The sequence below is a fragment of the Carcharodon carcharias genome, chromosome 5, assembly GCF_017639515.1.
Source record: "Carcharodon carcharias isolate sCarCar2 chromosome 5, sCarCar2.pri, whole genome shotgun sequence".
Taxonomy (NCBI): Eukaryota; Metazoa; Chordata; class Chondrichthyes; order Lamniformes; family Lamnidae; genus Carcharodon; species Carcharodon carcharias.
In genome coordinates this window covers 152,392,747-152,405,806 of record NC_054471.1, presented here as the reverse complement: position 1 = coordinate 152,405,806, position 13,060 = coordinate 152,392,747, and the positions used below count along the sequence as shown (strand labels likewise).

Genomic DNA, 13,060 nt, shown 5'->3' with positions numbered 1-13,060 from the left:
GAGAGAGAGAGAGGGGAGGGCGAGAGAGAGAGAGAGAGAGGGGGGTGCGAGAGAGAGAGAGGGTGGTGCGAGAGAGAGAGAGGGTGGTGCGAGAGAGAGGGTGGTGCGAGAGAGAGAGAGGGTGGTGCGAGAGAGAGAGAGGGTGGTGCGAGAGAGAGAGAGGGTGGTGAAAGAGAGTGAGAGAGGGGAGGGTGAGAGAGAGCGGGGAGGGCAAGAGTAAGAGAGATGGGGCGAGAGAGAGAGTGCGGTGAGAGAGAGAGAGAGTGCGAGTGAGAGAGAGAGCGAGAGGGGTGATAGAGAGAGATAGAGGGGCGAGAGAGAGAGAGGGAGGGGGGCGAGAGAGAGAGAGAGAGGGGGGGGTGAGAGAGAGAGAGGGAGGGGGGCGAGAGAGAGAGAGAGAGAGGGGTGAGAGAGAGAGAGAGAGAGAGTGAGAAGGGGGGCGAGAGAGAGAGGGCGGTGAGAGAGAGGAGAGAGGGGGGCGATAGAGAGATATAGAGAGAGTGAGGGGCGATAGATAGAGCGAGAGGGCGGGAGCAAGAGAGAGAGGGGGGCGAGAGAGAGAGATGGGGCAAGAGAGAGAGGGGGGCAAGAGAGGGGGGGGCGAGAGAGAGGGGGGGGCGAGAGAGAGGGGGAGCGAGAGAGAGGGGGAGCGAGAGAGAGGGGGAGCGAGAGAGAGGGGGAGCGAGAGAGAGGGGGAGCGAGAGAGAGGGGGAGCGAGAGAGAGGGGGAGCGAGAGAGAGGGGGAGCGAGAGAGAGGGGGAGCGAGAGAGAGGAGGAGCGAGACAGAGAGAGAGTGAGGAGAGAGAGAGGAGGAGAGAGACGGGGGGGCGAGAGCGAGAGGGGGCGAGAGAGAGATGGGGGTTGAGAGAGAGAAGAGTGGGTGGGGGGGGAGGCAGAAAGAGTGGGGGGGGGAGGCAGAAAGAGTGGGGGGGGGAGGCAGAAAGAGTGGGGGGGGAGGCAGAAAGAGTGGGGGGGGAGGCAGAAAGAGTGGGGGGGGAGGCAGAAAGAGTGGGGGGGGAGGCCAGAAAGAGTGGGGGGGGGGGGGGTTGCCAGAAAGTGTTGGGGGGGGGGGCGCCAGAGAGAGTGGGGGGGGGGCACAGAGAGAGTGGGGGGGGGGGCACCAGAGAGAGTGGGGGGGGGGCACCAGAGAGAGTGGGGGGGGGCACCAGAGAGAGTGGGGGGGGGGGGCACCAGAGAGAGTGGGGGGGGGGGCACCAGAGAGAGTGGGGGGGGGGGGCACCAGAGAGAGTGGGGGGGCGGGCACCAGAGAGAGTGGGGGGGGGGGCACCAGAGAGAGTGGCGGGGGGGGCACCAGAGAGAGTGGGGGGGGGGGCACCAGAGAGAGTGGGGGGGGGGGCACCAGAGAGAGTGGGGGGGGGGGGGCACCAGAGAGAGTGGGGGGGGGGCACCAGAGAGAGTGGGGGAGGGGCACCAGAGAGAGTGGGGGGGGGCACCAGAGAGAGTGGGGGGGGGGCACCAGAGAGAGTGGGGGGGGGCACCAGAGAGAGTGGGGGGGGGGCACCAGAGAGAGTGGGGGGGGGGCACCAGACAGAGTGGGGGGGGGGGCACCAGACAGAGTGGGGGGGGGGCACCAGACAGAGTGGGGGGGGGGCACCAGACAGAGTTGGGGGGGGCAGGCCAGAGTGAGTGGGGGGGGGGGGGGGCAGAGAGAGTTGGGGGGGGGGGGGGGGGGGAGAGTGGGGGCGCGAGAGAGAGAGTGAGGGGGTGAGGGAGAGAGAGGGGCGAGGGAGAGAGTGAGGGGGTGAGGGAGAGAGTGAGAGGGGGCGAGAGAGAGAGAGATAGAGGGGGGGGGCCAGAGAGAGACAGACAGACGAGAGGGGTGGGAGAGATAAAGACAGGCAGAGAAGAGGGGCAAGAGAGATAGAGACAGACAGAGAAGAGGGGCGAGAGAGAGGGAGAGAGAGGGAGAGAGAGAGGAGTGGCGAGAGAGAGAGCAAGAGGGGGGCCGAGAGAGAGAGAGAGGGAGGGGCAGACAGGGAGGAGGGGCGAGAGAGAGAGACACACAGAGAGGAGGGGCGAGAGAGAGAGAGACAGAGAGGAGGGGCGAGAGAGAGACAGAAAGGAAGGGGCGAGAGAGAGTGAGAGAGAGAGAGAGAGGGGCGAGAAAGAGAGAGACAGAGAGGATGGGTGAGAGAGAGAGAGCGAGCGACAGAGAGGAGGGGCGAGAGAGAGAGAGATACACAGAAAGGCGGGGCGAGAGAGAAAGACAGACAGACAGAGAGGACGGGCAAGATAGAGAGAGAGACAGACAGAGAGGAGGAGCAAGAGAGAGTGAGAGAGAGACATAGACAGAGAGAGGAGGAGTGCGAGAGAGACAGAGACAGAGAGAGGAGCAGTGAGAGAGAGACAGAGACAGAGAGAGGAGGAGTGTGAGAGAGACAGAGACAGAGAGAGGAGTGTGAGAGAGACAGAGACAGAGAGAGGAGGGGCGAGAGAGAGACAGAGACAGAGAGGAGGGGCGAGAGAGAGACAGAGACAGAGAGGAGGGGCGAGAGAGAGACAGAGACAGAGAGGAGGGGCGAGAGAGAGAGACAGAGACAGAGAGGAGGGGCGAGAGAGAGAGACAGAGACAGAGAGGAGGGGCGAGAGAGAGAGACAGAGAGGAGGGGCGAGAGAGAGACAGAGAGGAGGGGCGAGAGAGAGAGACAGAGAGGAGGGGCGAGAGAGAGAGACAGAGAGGAGGGGCGAGAGAGAGAGAGACAGAGAGGAGGGGCGAGAGAGAGAGAGACAGAGAGGAGGGGCGAGAGAGAGAGACAGAGAGGAGGGGCGAGAGAGAGACAGAGAGGAGGGGCGAGAGAGAGACAGAGAGGAGGGGCGAGAGAGAGAGAGAGGAGGGGCGAGAGAGAGAGAGAGGAGGGGCGAGAGAGAGACAGAGAGGAAGGGCGAGAGAGAGACAGAGAGGAAGGGCGAGAGAGAGACAGAGAGGAGGGGTGAGAGAAAGACAGAGAGGAGGGGCGAGAGAGAGACAGAGAGGAGGGGCGAGAGAGAGACAGAGAGGAGGGGCGAGAGAGAGAGACAGAGGGGAGGGGCGAGAGAGAGAGACAGAGAGGAGGGGCGAGAGAGAGAGACAGAGAGGAGGGGCGAGAGAGAGAGACAGAGAGGAGGGGCGAGAGAGAGAGACAGAGAGGAGGGGCGAGAGAGAGAGACAGAGAGGAGGGGCGAGAGAGAGAGACAGAGAGGAGGGGCGAGAGAGAGAGACAGAAAGGAGGGGCGAGAGAGAGAGACAGAGAGGAGGGGCGAGAGAGAGAGACAGAGAGGGGGGGCGAGAGAGAGACAGAGACAGAGAGGAGGGGCGAGAGAGAGACAGAGACAGAGAGGAGGGGCGAGAGAGAGAGACAGAGAGGAGGGGCGAGAGAGAGAGACAGAGAGGAGGGGCGAGAGAGAGAGACAGAGAGGAGGGGCGAGAGAGAGAGACAGAGAGGAGGGGCGAGAGAGAGAGACAGAAAGGAGGGGCGAGAGAGAGAGACAGAAAGGAGGGGCGAGAGAGAGAGACAGAGAGGAGGGGCGAGAGAGAGAGACAGAGAGGAGGAGCGAGAGAGAGAGAGAGGAGAGCGAGAGGAGGGGCGAGAGAGAGGAGCGAGAGAGAGAGGAGAGGCGAGAGAGAGACAGAGACAGAGAGGAGGGGCGAGAGAGAGAGACAGAGACAGAGAGGAGGGGCGAGAGAGAGAGACAGAGACAGAGAGGAGGGGCGAGAGAGAGAGACAGAGAGGAGGGGCGAGAGAGAGAGACAGAGAGGAGGGGCGAGAGAGAGAGACAGAGAGGAGGGGCGAGAGAGAGAGACAGAGAGGAGGGGCGAGAGAGAGAGACAGAGAGGAGGGGCGAGAGAGAGAGACAGAGAGGAGGGGCGAGAGAGAGAGACAGAGAGGAGGGGCGAGAGAGAGAGACAGAGAGGAGGGGCGAGAGAGAGAGACAGAGAGGAGGGGCGAGAGAGAGACAGAGAGGAGGGGCGAGAGAGAGACAGAGAGGAGGGGCGAGAGAGAGAGAGAGGAGGGGCGAGAGAGAGAGAGAGGAGGGGCGAGAGAGAGACAGAGAGGAAGGGCGAGAGAGAGACAGAGAGGAAGGGCGAGAGGAGAGACAGAGAGGAGGGGTGAGAGAAAGACAGAGAGGAGGGGCGAGAGAGAGACAGAGAGGAGGGGCGAGAGAGAGACAGAGAGGAGGGGCGAGAGAGAGAGACAGAGAGGAGGGGCGAGAGAGAGAGACAGAGAGGAGGGGCGAGAGAGAGAGACAGAGAGGAGGGGCGAGAGAGAGAGACAGAGAGGAGGGGCGAGAGAGAGAGACAGAGAGGAGGGGCGAGAGAGAGAGACAGAGAGGAGGGGCGAGAGAGAGAGACAGAGAGGAGGGGCGAGAGAGAGAGACAGAGAGGAGGGGCGAGAGAGAGAGACAGAGAGGAGGGGCGAGAGAGAGAGACAGAGAGGGGGGGCGAGAGAGAGAGACAGAGAGGGGGGGCGAGAGAGAGAGACAGAGAGGGGGGGCGAGAGAGAGAGACAGAGAGGAGGGGCGAGAGAGAGGCAGAGAGGAGGGGCGAGAGAAAGACAGAGAGGAGGGGCGAGAGAGAGACAGAGAGGAGGGGCGAGAGAGAGACAGAGAGGAGGGGCGAGAGGGAGACAGAGAGGAGGGGCGAGAGAGAGACAGAGAGGAGGGGCGAGAGAGAGACAGAGAGGAGGGGCGAGAGAGAGACAGAGTGGAGGGGCGAGAGAGAGAGAGAGACAGAGAGGATGGGCGAGAGACAGAGAGAGACACAGACAGAGAGGAGGGGCGTGAGAGAGAGAGAGAGACAGAGAGGAGAGGGCGAGAGAGAGAGAGACGGACAGAGAGGAGGGGGCGAGAAAGAGAGAGACAGAGTGGATGGGCGAGAGAGAGAGAGAGACAGAGAGGAGGGGCAAGAGAGAGAGAGTGTGTGGAGGGGCGAGAGAAAGAGAGAGAGAAAGAGACAGAGAGGAGGGGCGAGAGAGAGAGTGTGTGGAGGGGCGAGAGAAAGAGAGAGAGAGACAGAGAGGAGGGGCGAGAGAGAGAGAGAGGGAGAGGGAGAGACAGGCGAAGAGAAGCTCCGTGTTCAGAACTGTGCTTGAGTTATGAAAATCTTTGCACTGAATCAGCTTTTGCTAATTTCTCCAGGGCAGTCTTTAGGACAAAATGAAGCGCTGAAAGCAACAAAAAGAGTTCAGTTGTCATGCACTTTCCAAAAATCATTCAAGATGTCTTTGTCAGATATGGTGTATGTGAATAGGTCCTGCTGTGTTGTAGGCTAAAACACACATTAGCGGCACCACTGCTACACATTAAAACACAGTACAGTAAAAATCACCTTCCATACAGAAATATCCCAAGACACTTCACAGAAGTGTAATTAAACAAAACATCCACAATCAAAAGAGATGTTAGGGGGATGATTACACTTTCCCCAAGAAATTGTTCCACTCCAATAAAAAACTGAATATTTGGCATTTTAATTGGTAATTCTAGATAAATTTCTAAATCCTACTTGACCTGTATATGTCTACCTATTTTTGCGACCATATAATATTCAATTATAAATGAGGTTAATAGCTCAAGATGATATTTTCTGAGGGAATCCTATGTCAATTCCAGTGAGTTATTCACCATTAAAAAGCTTAGAGTCAGCCTTTGATAGTGACAAATGCTGTCTTCAAATCAAAAGAGCGTGCAGCCCTTACGGAAACTAACATTAGGTCACTTAAAGGAGAAAACGATGTTGGAAAATGCTTGGACTGCAGTAATGGGCTAGCTGCAATCAATTCAAAAGACAAAATCATCTCAAACTCAGTTTTCAAATTACAAATGTCCCACTGTTTTTCAACGATTTGACATATTTAAATATGTACTCCATGAAATGAAACATGAAAATCAACTGTCATTGCAAGGTTATGAAATATTTAAATATGGCCCATTTGGACCAGAAAATCAGGAAATGAGTGCATATTTTGCAATAGACTTTTCAAATATCAGATTCAGAAGGTTAAACCCTTTTACTCACACTGTGCTGAGATTCAGTTGCTATGAACAGGAATCTGTGGGTGAAACCACTAAGAACAGACTGATGACTAAATTTCCGGGCAAATAAGGCAGACTATAACGGAATTTGATCATGTGGAAGAACACCACTGAGGGCAGCTAAAGTTTCAAGAGAAAAAAGTAGTCTCTAACATTTTTACCCGAAAGGCTCCAGAAATGTCTGGAAAGCTTCAGGGTAAATCCCAAAAGTGACATTAGTGACAAATCTATTGCTAACTGGAAATAACTGTTTTTCATGAATTTTGGTTTAGACGGAACAAGCCTACCCCAAATTGGTCAGTAATCTCCCTTATACCAAGAGGAAGGAAATGCACGTTTATATACAAAACGTATGTACCTTTCAATCACAGCCTCCATAAACTCATCCAAAAGATCATCATATGCTTGACCCCTCACTCTCTTTTGTCTTAGTCCAATATACAAAGGATCTTTCAGCAACTCCTGTCAAAAAGACAGCATAAGAGTTTTAGTTTCAAGTCAAGACTTCAATAATGTAACAAGGCTTTATGGATTAATATATTCATTGTTAAATTCTTGCAATCTTATCTTGCTCAACTACGATGTTTATCAAAGCAGGCAACTTCAGTGATATCTCAATATATAAAAGTTTGGTTCAGACTGAAGAATTCAGCCAAACATAAGGCAAAAATGACAAAACCACATGGAATAAGCAGCTTGATTTTTGTTTCAAATTCATAGCCATCACAATAAATTCTGTGGGAGCACTCCTGCCCAAGTCAGAACATTGTGGGTATCAATTGTCCCTGGATGCAATCTAGGCCGACATATCAACATAAGTGATGAGGGAGAGCTGCATCTCGCAAAGCGCCATTTTTCTACAATGTTCAAAAGACCCCCCCCCCCCCCGCCTGCCGCATGCACAACTGAGGCTGGATTTTCAATCCAGGGCTGGGAACTAGGCACCCGGATAATTTCTGGGTCTTGAGCCTGTGATGCTATTTAATATGCAAAGCCCTCAAGTGGACTGGAGGCAGGCTCAGCACTGTCCGGAGGCAGGAACTGGCACTGGAGTTCAATGTTCAATGGCAGATGCCAGCCATGAAAGGAGTTTGCCTTGCAAATTGGCGCAGGCAGGAGAGCAGAGGGCCAACAGCCTGAGGGTGCATACAAGTAGCCAAACAGTTACAAATGAACATATGAATTAGGAGGAGTAGGCCACTTGGCCCCTCGAGACTGCTCCACCATTTAATAGGATCATGGCTGATCTGATTATAACCACAACTCCACATTCCTATCTACCCCCATAATCTTTCACCTCCCCTTTGCTTATTTATCTAACTCCTGCCTTAAAAATATTCAAGGAGTCTGTTTCCACCACCTTTTGAGGAAGAGAGTTCCAAAGGCTCACCAACCCTTAGAAAAAATTCTGTTCATGTGTGTTAAGTGGGCAATCCCTTATTTTGAAACAGTGACTCCTTGTACTAGATTCTCCAGCAAGATTAAACATCCTCTCCACATCCACCCTGTCAAAACCCCTCAGGATCTTATGTTTCAATCAAGTCGCCTCTTAATCTTCTAAATTCCAGCAAATACAAGTCGGAGCTGTCTAACATTTCCTCATAAGACAACCCATCCCATTCCAGGTATTTGTCTAGTAACCCTTCTCTGAGCTGCTTCCAATGCATTCACATTCTTCCTTAAATAAGGAGACTCCAGATAAAGTCTCACCTATGTCCTGTATAACTGAAGTATAATCTCCCTACTTTTGTATTCAATTACCCATTCAATAAAACAATAAAATTCTATTATCTTTCCTAATTATTTGCTGTACCTGCATAATAGCCTTTTGTGATTCATATAATAGGACACCCAGATCCCTTGGCAACTCCAGCTCTGCTTATCCCTACCATTGAGAATGATTTTTTTTCATTTTTCCTGCCAAAATGGATAATTTCACATTTTCCCACATTATACCCCATTTGCCAGACCTTCGCCCACTCACTTAACCTGTCTATATCCCTTTGCAGCCTCATGTTCCCTTCACATCTTACTATCATACCTATTTTTGTGTCATCAGCAAATTTCGCAACCATAATTTTGGTTCTTTCGTCCAAGTCATTTATAGGAATTGTAAAAAGTTGAGACCCCAACACTGATCCCTGTGGCACCCCACTTGTTACATCATGTCAACCAGAAAACACCCATTTATGCCTACCGTCTGTTTCCTGTTAGCTTGCCAATCTTCTATCCATGCCTATATGTTATCCACTACATCACAAGCTTTTATTTTTCACAATAATCTTTGATGTGACACCTTATCAAATGCCTTCTGGAAATCTAGGTACAGTCCACTGGTTCCCCTTTATCTACAGCATATGTTACTTCTTCAAAGAACTCCAATAAATGATTAAACATGAATTCCCTTGTACAGGATCATGTCAACTCTGCCTGATTATCTTGAATTTTTCTAAGTGATCTGCTATAACGTCTTTAATAACAGCTTCTAACATTTTCCCTATGACAGATGTTAAACTAACTGGCCTGTAGTTTCCCACTTTGTCTCCCACACTTCTTGAATAAAGGAGTTAACATTAGCGATTTTCCAATCCAATAGAACCTTCCCCGAATCTAGGGAATTTTAGAAAATTAAAACCAACGCACCAACTCTCTCACTAACCACTTTTAAGGCCCCAGGATGATGTCCACCAGGACCCAGTGAATTGTCAGCCCGCAGATCCAACAATTTACTCAGGACCACTTCCCTGGTGATTGTAATTTTCTTGAGTTCCTCCTTCCCTTCCATTTCCCGGTTTACAGCTATTTCCGAGATATTATTGTTTTACTAGAGAGGAAAGCAGAGTGTAGCTGAGCTAAGTGATGACTTGGAGTTTGGCGACAGGGGAGTTTTAAGGATTAATTTTGTTCTTATATTTTGCTCTAGCAATCTAATCTCGTCTGTAATTAGCAATAACTGGCAAGTATTATGTAAGCAGGCTGATTTCTTTCTTTCTTGCAGTTTAGACAGGGTAAACTCACTTTCAGCTGTAGGAGCAGAGTAGCTAATTAGCTATCTGGTTGGATCTGGTTATTGTAGTCTCAGGTCAGTTTAGTTTACTATGATTCAGGGGTCTTTACTGCAGCCTTGGCAAACGGAGTGCAGCTGGCAAACTGCGTGAAGAGTTGGGGTGGACGTGTTTGTTTCCTTTTTCTATCTTTCTGACCCCACTGAAATTGGTTCTTGCTCTAATACAGGGAAAGGAGCTAGCTGTTTGGTGAGTACTTGATAAGTGGGTAAGTGCGAGTCTAACCCTCAGGTTTAAAATAGTACACAAATTGGTGGTAAAGTTAGTAACATAAAGCAACATAAATAAGTGATGAATATAATTAAATAATTACACATTAAGAATGGCAGGACAGGTGAAATGTCAAGGCTGTAGCATATGGGAGCTCCTGGATAACATTGTGATCCAGGGCAAACACGTCTGCAGTATGCGTTTGCGGCTTGAGGAACTTCAGCTCAGAGTCATTGAGCTGGAGGCTGATCTGCAGACACTGACACATCAGGGAGGGGGAAAGTTACCTGGATGCTTTAAACCAGGAGGCAGTCACACCACTTAGGATTGGGTCTTCTGATTTGGTCAGGGGCCAGGGACAGGAGGGTATGACTGTAAGTGAGGCAGATAAGGGGACCCAGAAGGCAGGAGTGCAGGGGTGTGAACCTCTGCAATTGTCCAACAGGTTTGCGGTTCTTTCAGCTTGTTTGGATGAGAATGGGGGGCTGCAGGGTGGATGATAAATTGGCCATCTCACCAGGAAGCCATCCAAGTGGGGGGAGCAAAAAGAACATAGTGATAGTAGGGACTACTGGATTGATACTGTTCTCTGTAGCAAAGAGCGAGCGTCCAGAAGGCTTTGTTGTCTGCTGGGTGCCAGGGTTCAGGATATCTGTTCAGGGCTGAAGAGGAACTTGCAGTGGGAGGGGGATGATCCAGTGGTCGTGGCCCATGTAGGCACCAATGACATAGGCAGAATGAGGAAGGAGATTCTGCATTGTCAGTATGACAAGCAAGGCACCAAATTAAAAAGCAGACCCTCAAAAGGTAATTATTTCTGGATTATTACCTGAGCCGCGTGAAAATTAGCATAGGACAAATCAGATTAGAGAAATGAATGTGTGGCTCAAAGACTGGTGTGCATTTCAGTTTGTGGGGCACTGGCACTAGTATTGGCAAAAGTGAGATCTGTACCATTGGGTTAGTCTACACCTGAACCGTGCTGGGGCTGGTGTCCTAGCGAGCCGCCTAACTAGAGAAGTAGAGAGGATTTCAAACTGAATTGTGGGGCAAGGGATCAAATTTGGGAAGATGTGGGAAAACAAAAAGTAGAGACAAAGCAAGAGAGAAAGGTATTAATATGAGAAAACAGACCATGTCAAGTAGAAATCTAGAGTAAATCAGCAGATAAGGCTAGATGCTACAAAAATAATAAAAGGACAAAACTAAAGGCTCTGTACCTAAACACATGTAGCATTCTAAACAAAACTGATGAACTGAAAGCACAAATAGAAATAAGTAAGTACGATCTGATAGCCACTACAGAGACATGGCAACAGGATGACATATATTGGGATCTGAATGTTGAAAGGTACATGGCATTTAGGATGGACAGAAAGTTAGGAAAAGGTGGAGGGGTGGCTCTGTTAATTAATGATGGTATCAGCACATTAAAGAGAGATGACCTCATTCAGGAAAACAGGATGTAGAAGCAGTTTGGTTTGAGATGAGGAATGATAAAAGGCAAGAAGTCACTTGTGCGAGTGGTGTACAGGCCTCCTAATTGTAACTACACAGTAGGACACAGTATAAAAGGGGAGATAATGGGAGCTTGCCAGAAAGGTACATCAATAATCATGGGGGATTTTAATCTACATATTGACTGGAAAAATCAGATGGGCAAAGGTAGTGTAGATGAGGAGTTCATAGAATATTTTTAGGATAATTTCTCAGAACATCATGTTTTGGAGCCAGAGAGCCTGCTATACTAGACCTGGTATTAATCAATGAGACAGGATTAATTGACAACCTCAGTGAAGGCATCTCAAGGTAGCAGTAATTATATTATGATTGAATTTTACATTCATTTTAAAGGAGAAATGAGTACATCCAAAACTAGCGTTTTAAACTTAAATAAGGGCCATTATGAGGGCATGAAAGCAGAGCTAGCTAAAGGGAACAGGCAAATGAGTTTAAGGAACAGGTCAATACAGGTTCAGTGACAGACTCTTATAGGGATATCATCATCATCTGTGGTTAACTAAAAAAGTTAAAGACAGTATCAAACAAAGAAAATGCATATAATTATGCAAAGACAGGGGACAGGCCAGAAGATCGGAAAGAATATAAAGAACAACCAAGGATGACAAACCTTCGGGGGAACACCACTGTAAATCTTCCTCCAGTCCCAAAAAACAACCAGTCACCATTAGTTTCCTGCCATTCAGCCAACTTCATATGCATGCTGTCACTGTCCCTCCATGGGCTTCAAGTTTGCTGGCAAGCCTATTATTACGTGGCACTATTATCAAGTGCCTTTTGGAATTTGATGCACACATCAACTGCGTTACCCCCAGGCAAGTTAGTTCTGAACAGCACATCTGACAATACAACACTCCCTCACTGCACAGAAATGTCAGCTTAGATTGAGAGTTCAGATTTATACCAGGACATGGGGACTCTCCAAGTCCAGATATCAACTTGCTGAACTAAGATGAGGAGTCAATTCGATAAATTAATTATAATATTGAGGATTTCTGTATGACCATTTAACAACACTGCAATGTCAGAAATTGTACATTTGAAGTTAAGCACTGCAGCAGTTGAAAAGCAAAGTAATCTGCAAACTGTGATCTGGTATCTTTAGCCCATGCAAAGCAACTTGTGTGCTAAATGTACTGTGGAAGCTATTTACATATAAAAGCTAACTGTCCTTTACAACATCAGGAAAAGAGCAAGTGAACTCAGAAAATGTATGGTGACCCTATTTGGTTACCGAGTGAACTGAGAAAAAGCAAGCCATTGTACCAAATATAAATCAAACTCCTGAGGCTGCAGAAGAAAAGTATAAAAACAAAAAAACTGCGGATGCTGGAAATCCAAAACAAAAACAGAATTACCTGGAAAAACTCAGCAGGTCTGGCAGCATCGGCGGAGAAGAAAAGAGTTGACGTTTCGAGTCCTCATGACCCTTCGACAGAACTTGAGTTCGAGTCCAGGAAAGAGCTGAAATATAAGCTGGTTTAAGGTGTGTGTGTGGGGGGCGGAGAGATAGAGAGACAGAGAGGTGGAGGGGGTTGGTGTGGTTGTAGCGACAAACAAGCAGTGATAGAAGCAGATCATCAAAAGATGTCAACAACAATAGTACAATAGAACACATAGGTGTTAAAGATAAAGTTGGTGATATTATCTAAACGAATGTGCTAATTAAGAATGGATGGTAGGGCACTCAAGGTATAGCTCTAGTGGGTTTTTTTTTTATTTTTTTTTTATTATTTTTTTTTTTATTTTATATAATGGAAATAGGTGGGAAAAGGAAAATCTTTATAATTTATTGGGAAAAAAAAAGGGGGGAAACAGAAAGGGGGTGGGGATGGGGGAGGGGACTCACGACCTAAAGTTGTTGAATTCAATATTCAGTCCGGAAGGCTGTAAAGTCCCTAGTCGGAAGATGAGGTGTTGTTCCTCCAGTTTGCGTTGGGCTTCACTGGAACAATGCAGCAAGCCAAGGACAGACATGTGGGCAAGAGAGCAGGGTGGAGTGTTAAAATGGCAAGCGACAGGGAGGTTTGGGTCATTCTTGCGGACAGACCGCAGGTGTTCTGCAAAGCGGTCGCCCAGTTTACGTTTGGTCTCTCCAATGTAGAGGAGACCACATTGGGAGCAACGAATGCAGTAGACTAAGTTGGGGGAAATGCAAGTGAAATGCTGCTTCACTTGAAAGGAGTGTTTGGGTCCTTGGACGGTGAGGAGAGAGGAAGTGAAGGGGCAGG

At 49.4% G+C, this 13,060-nt stretch overlaps 1 protein-coding gene across 2 annotated transcripts in view; it reads right to left on the bottom strand.

The window, feature by feature from the left end:
- The window catches only part of me1 (malic enzyme 1, NADP(+)-dependent, cytosolic), a 598,180-nt gene that overhangs the window by 290,952 nt on the left and 294,168 nt on the right, over positions 1-13,060 (bottom strand). For both annotated transcript variants that reach the window (XM_041187865.1, XM_041187866.1), the window contains exon 6: positions 6,392-6,495. In XM_041187865.1, the coding sequence (XP_041043799.1) occupies positions 6,392-6,495 (104 nt within the window). The remainder of the gene's footprint in view (positions 1-6,391; positions 6,496-13,060) is intronic.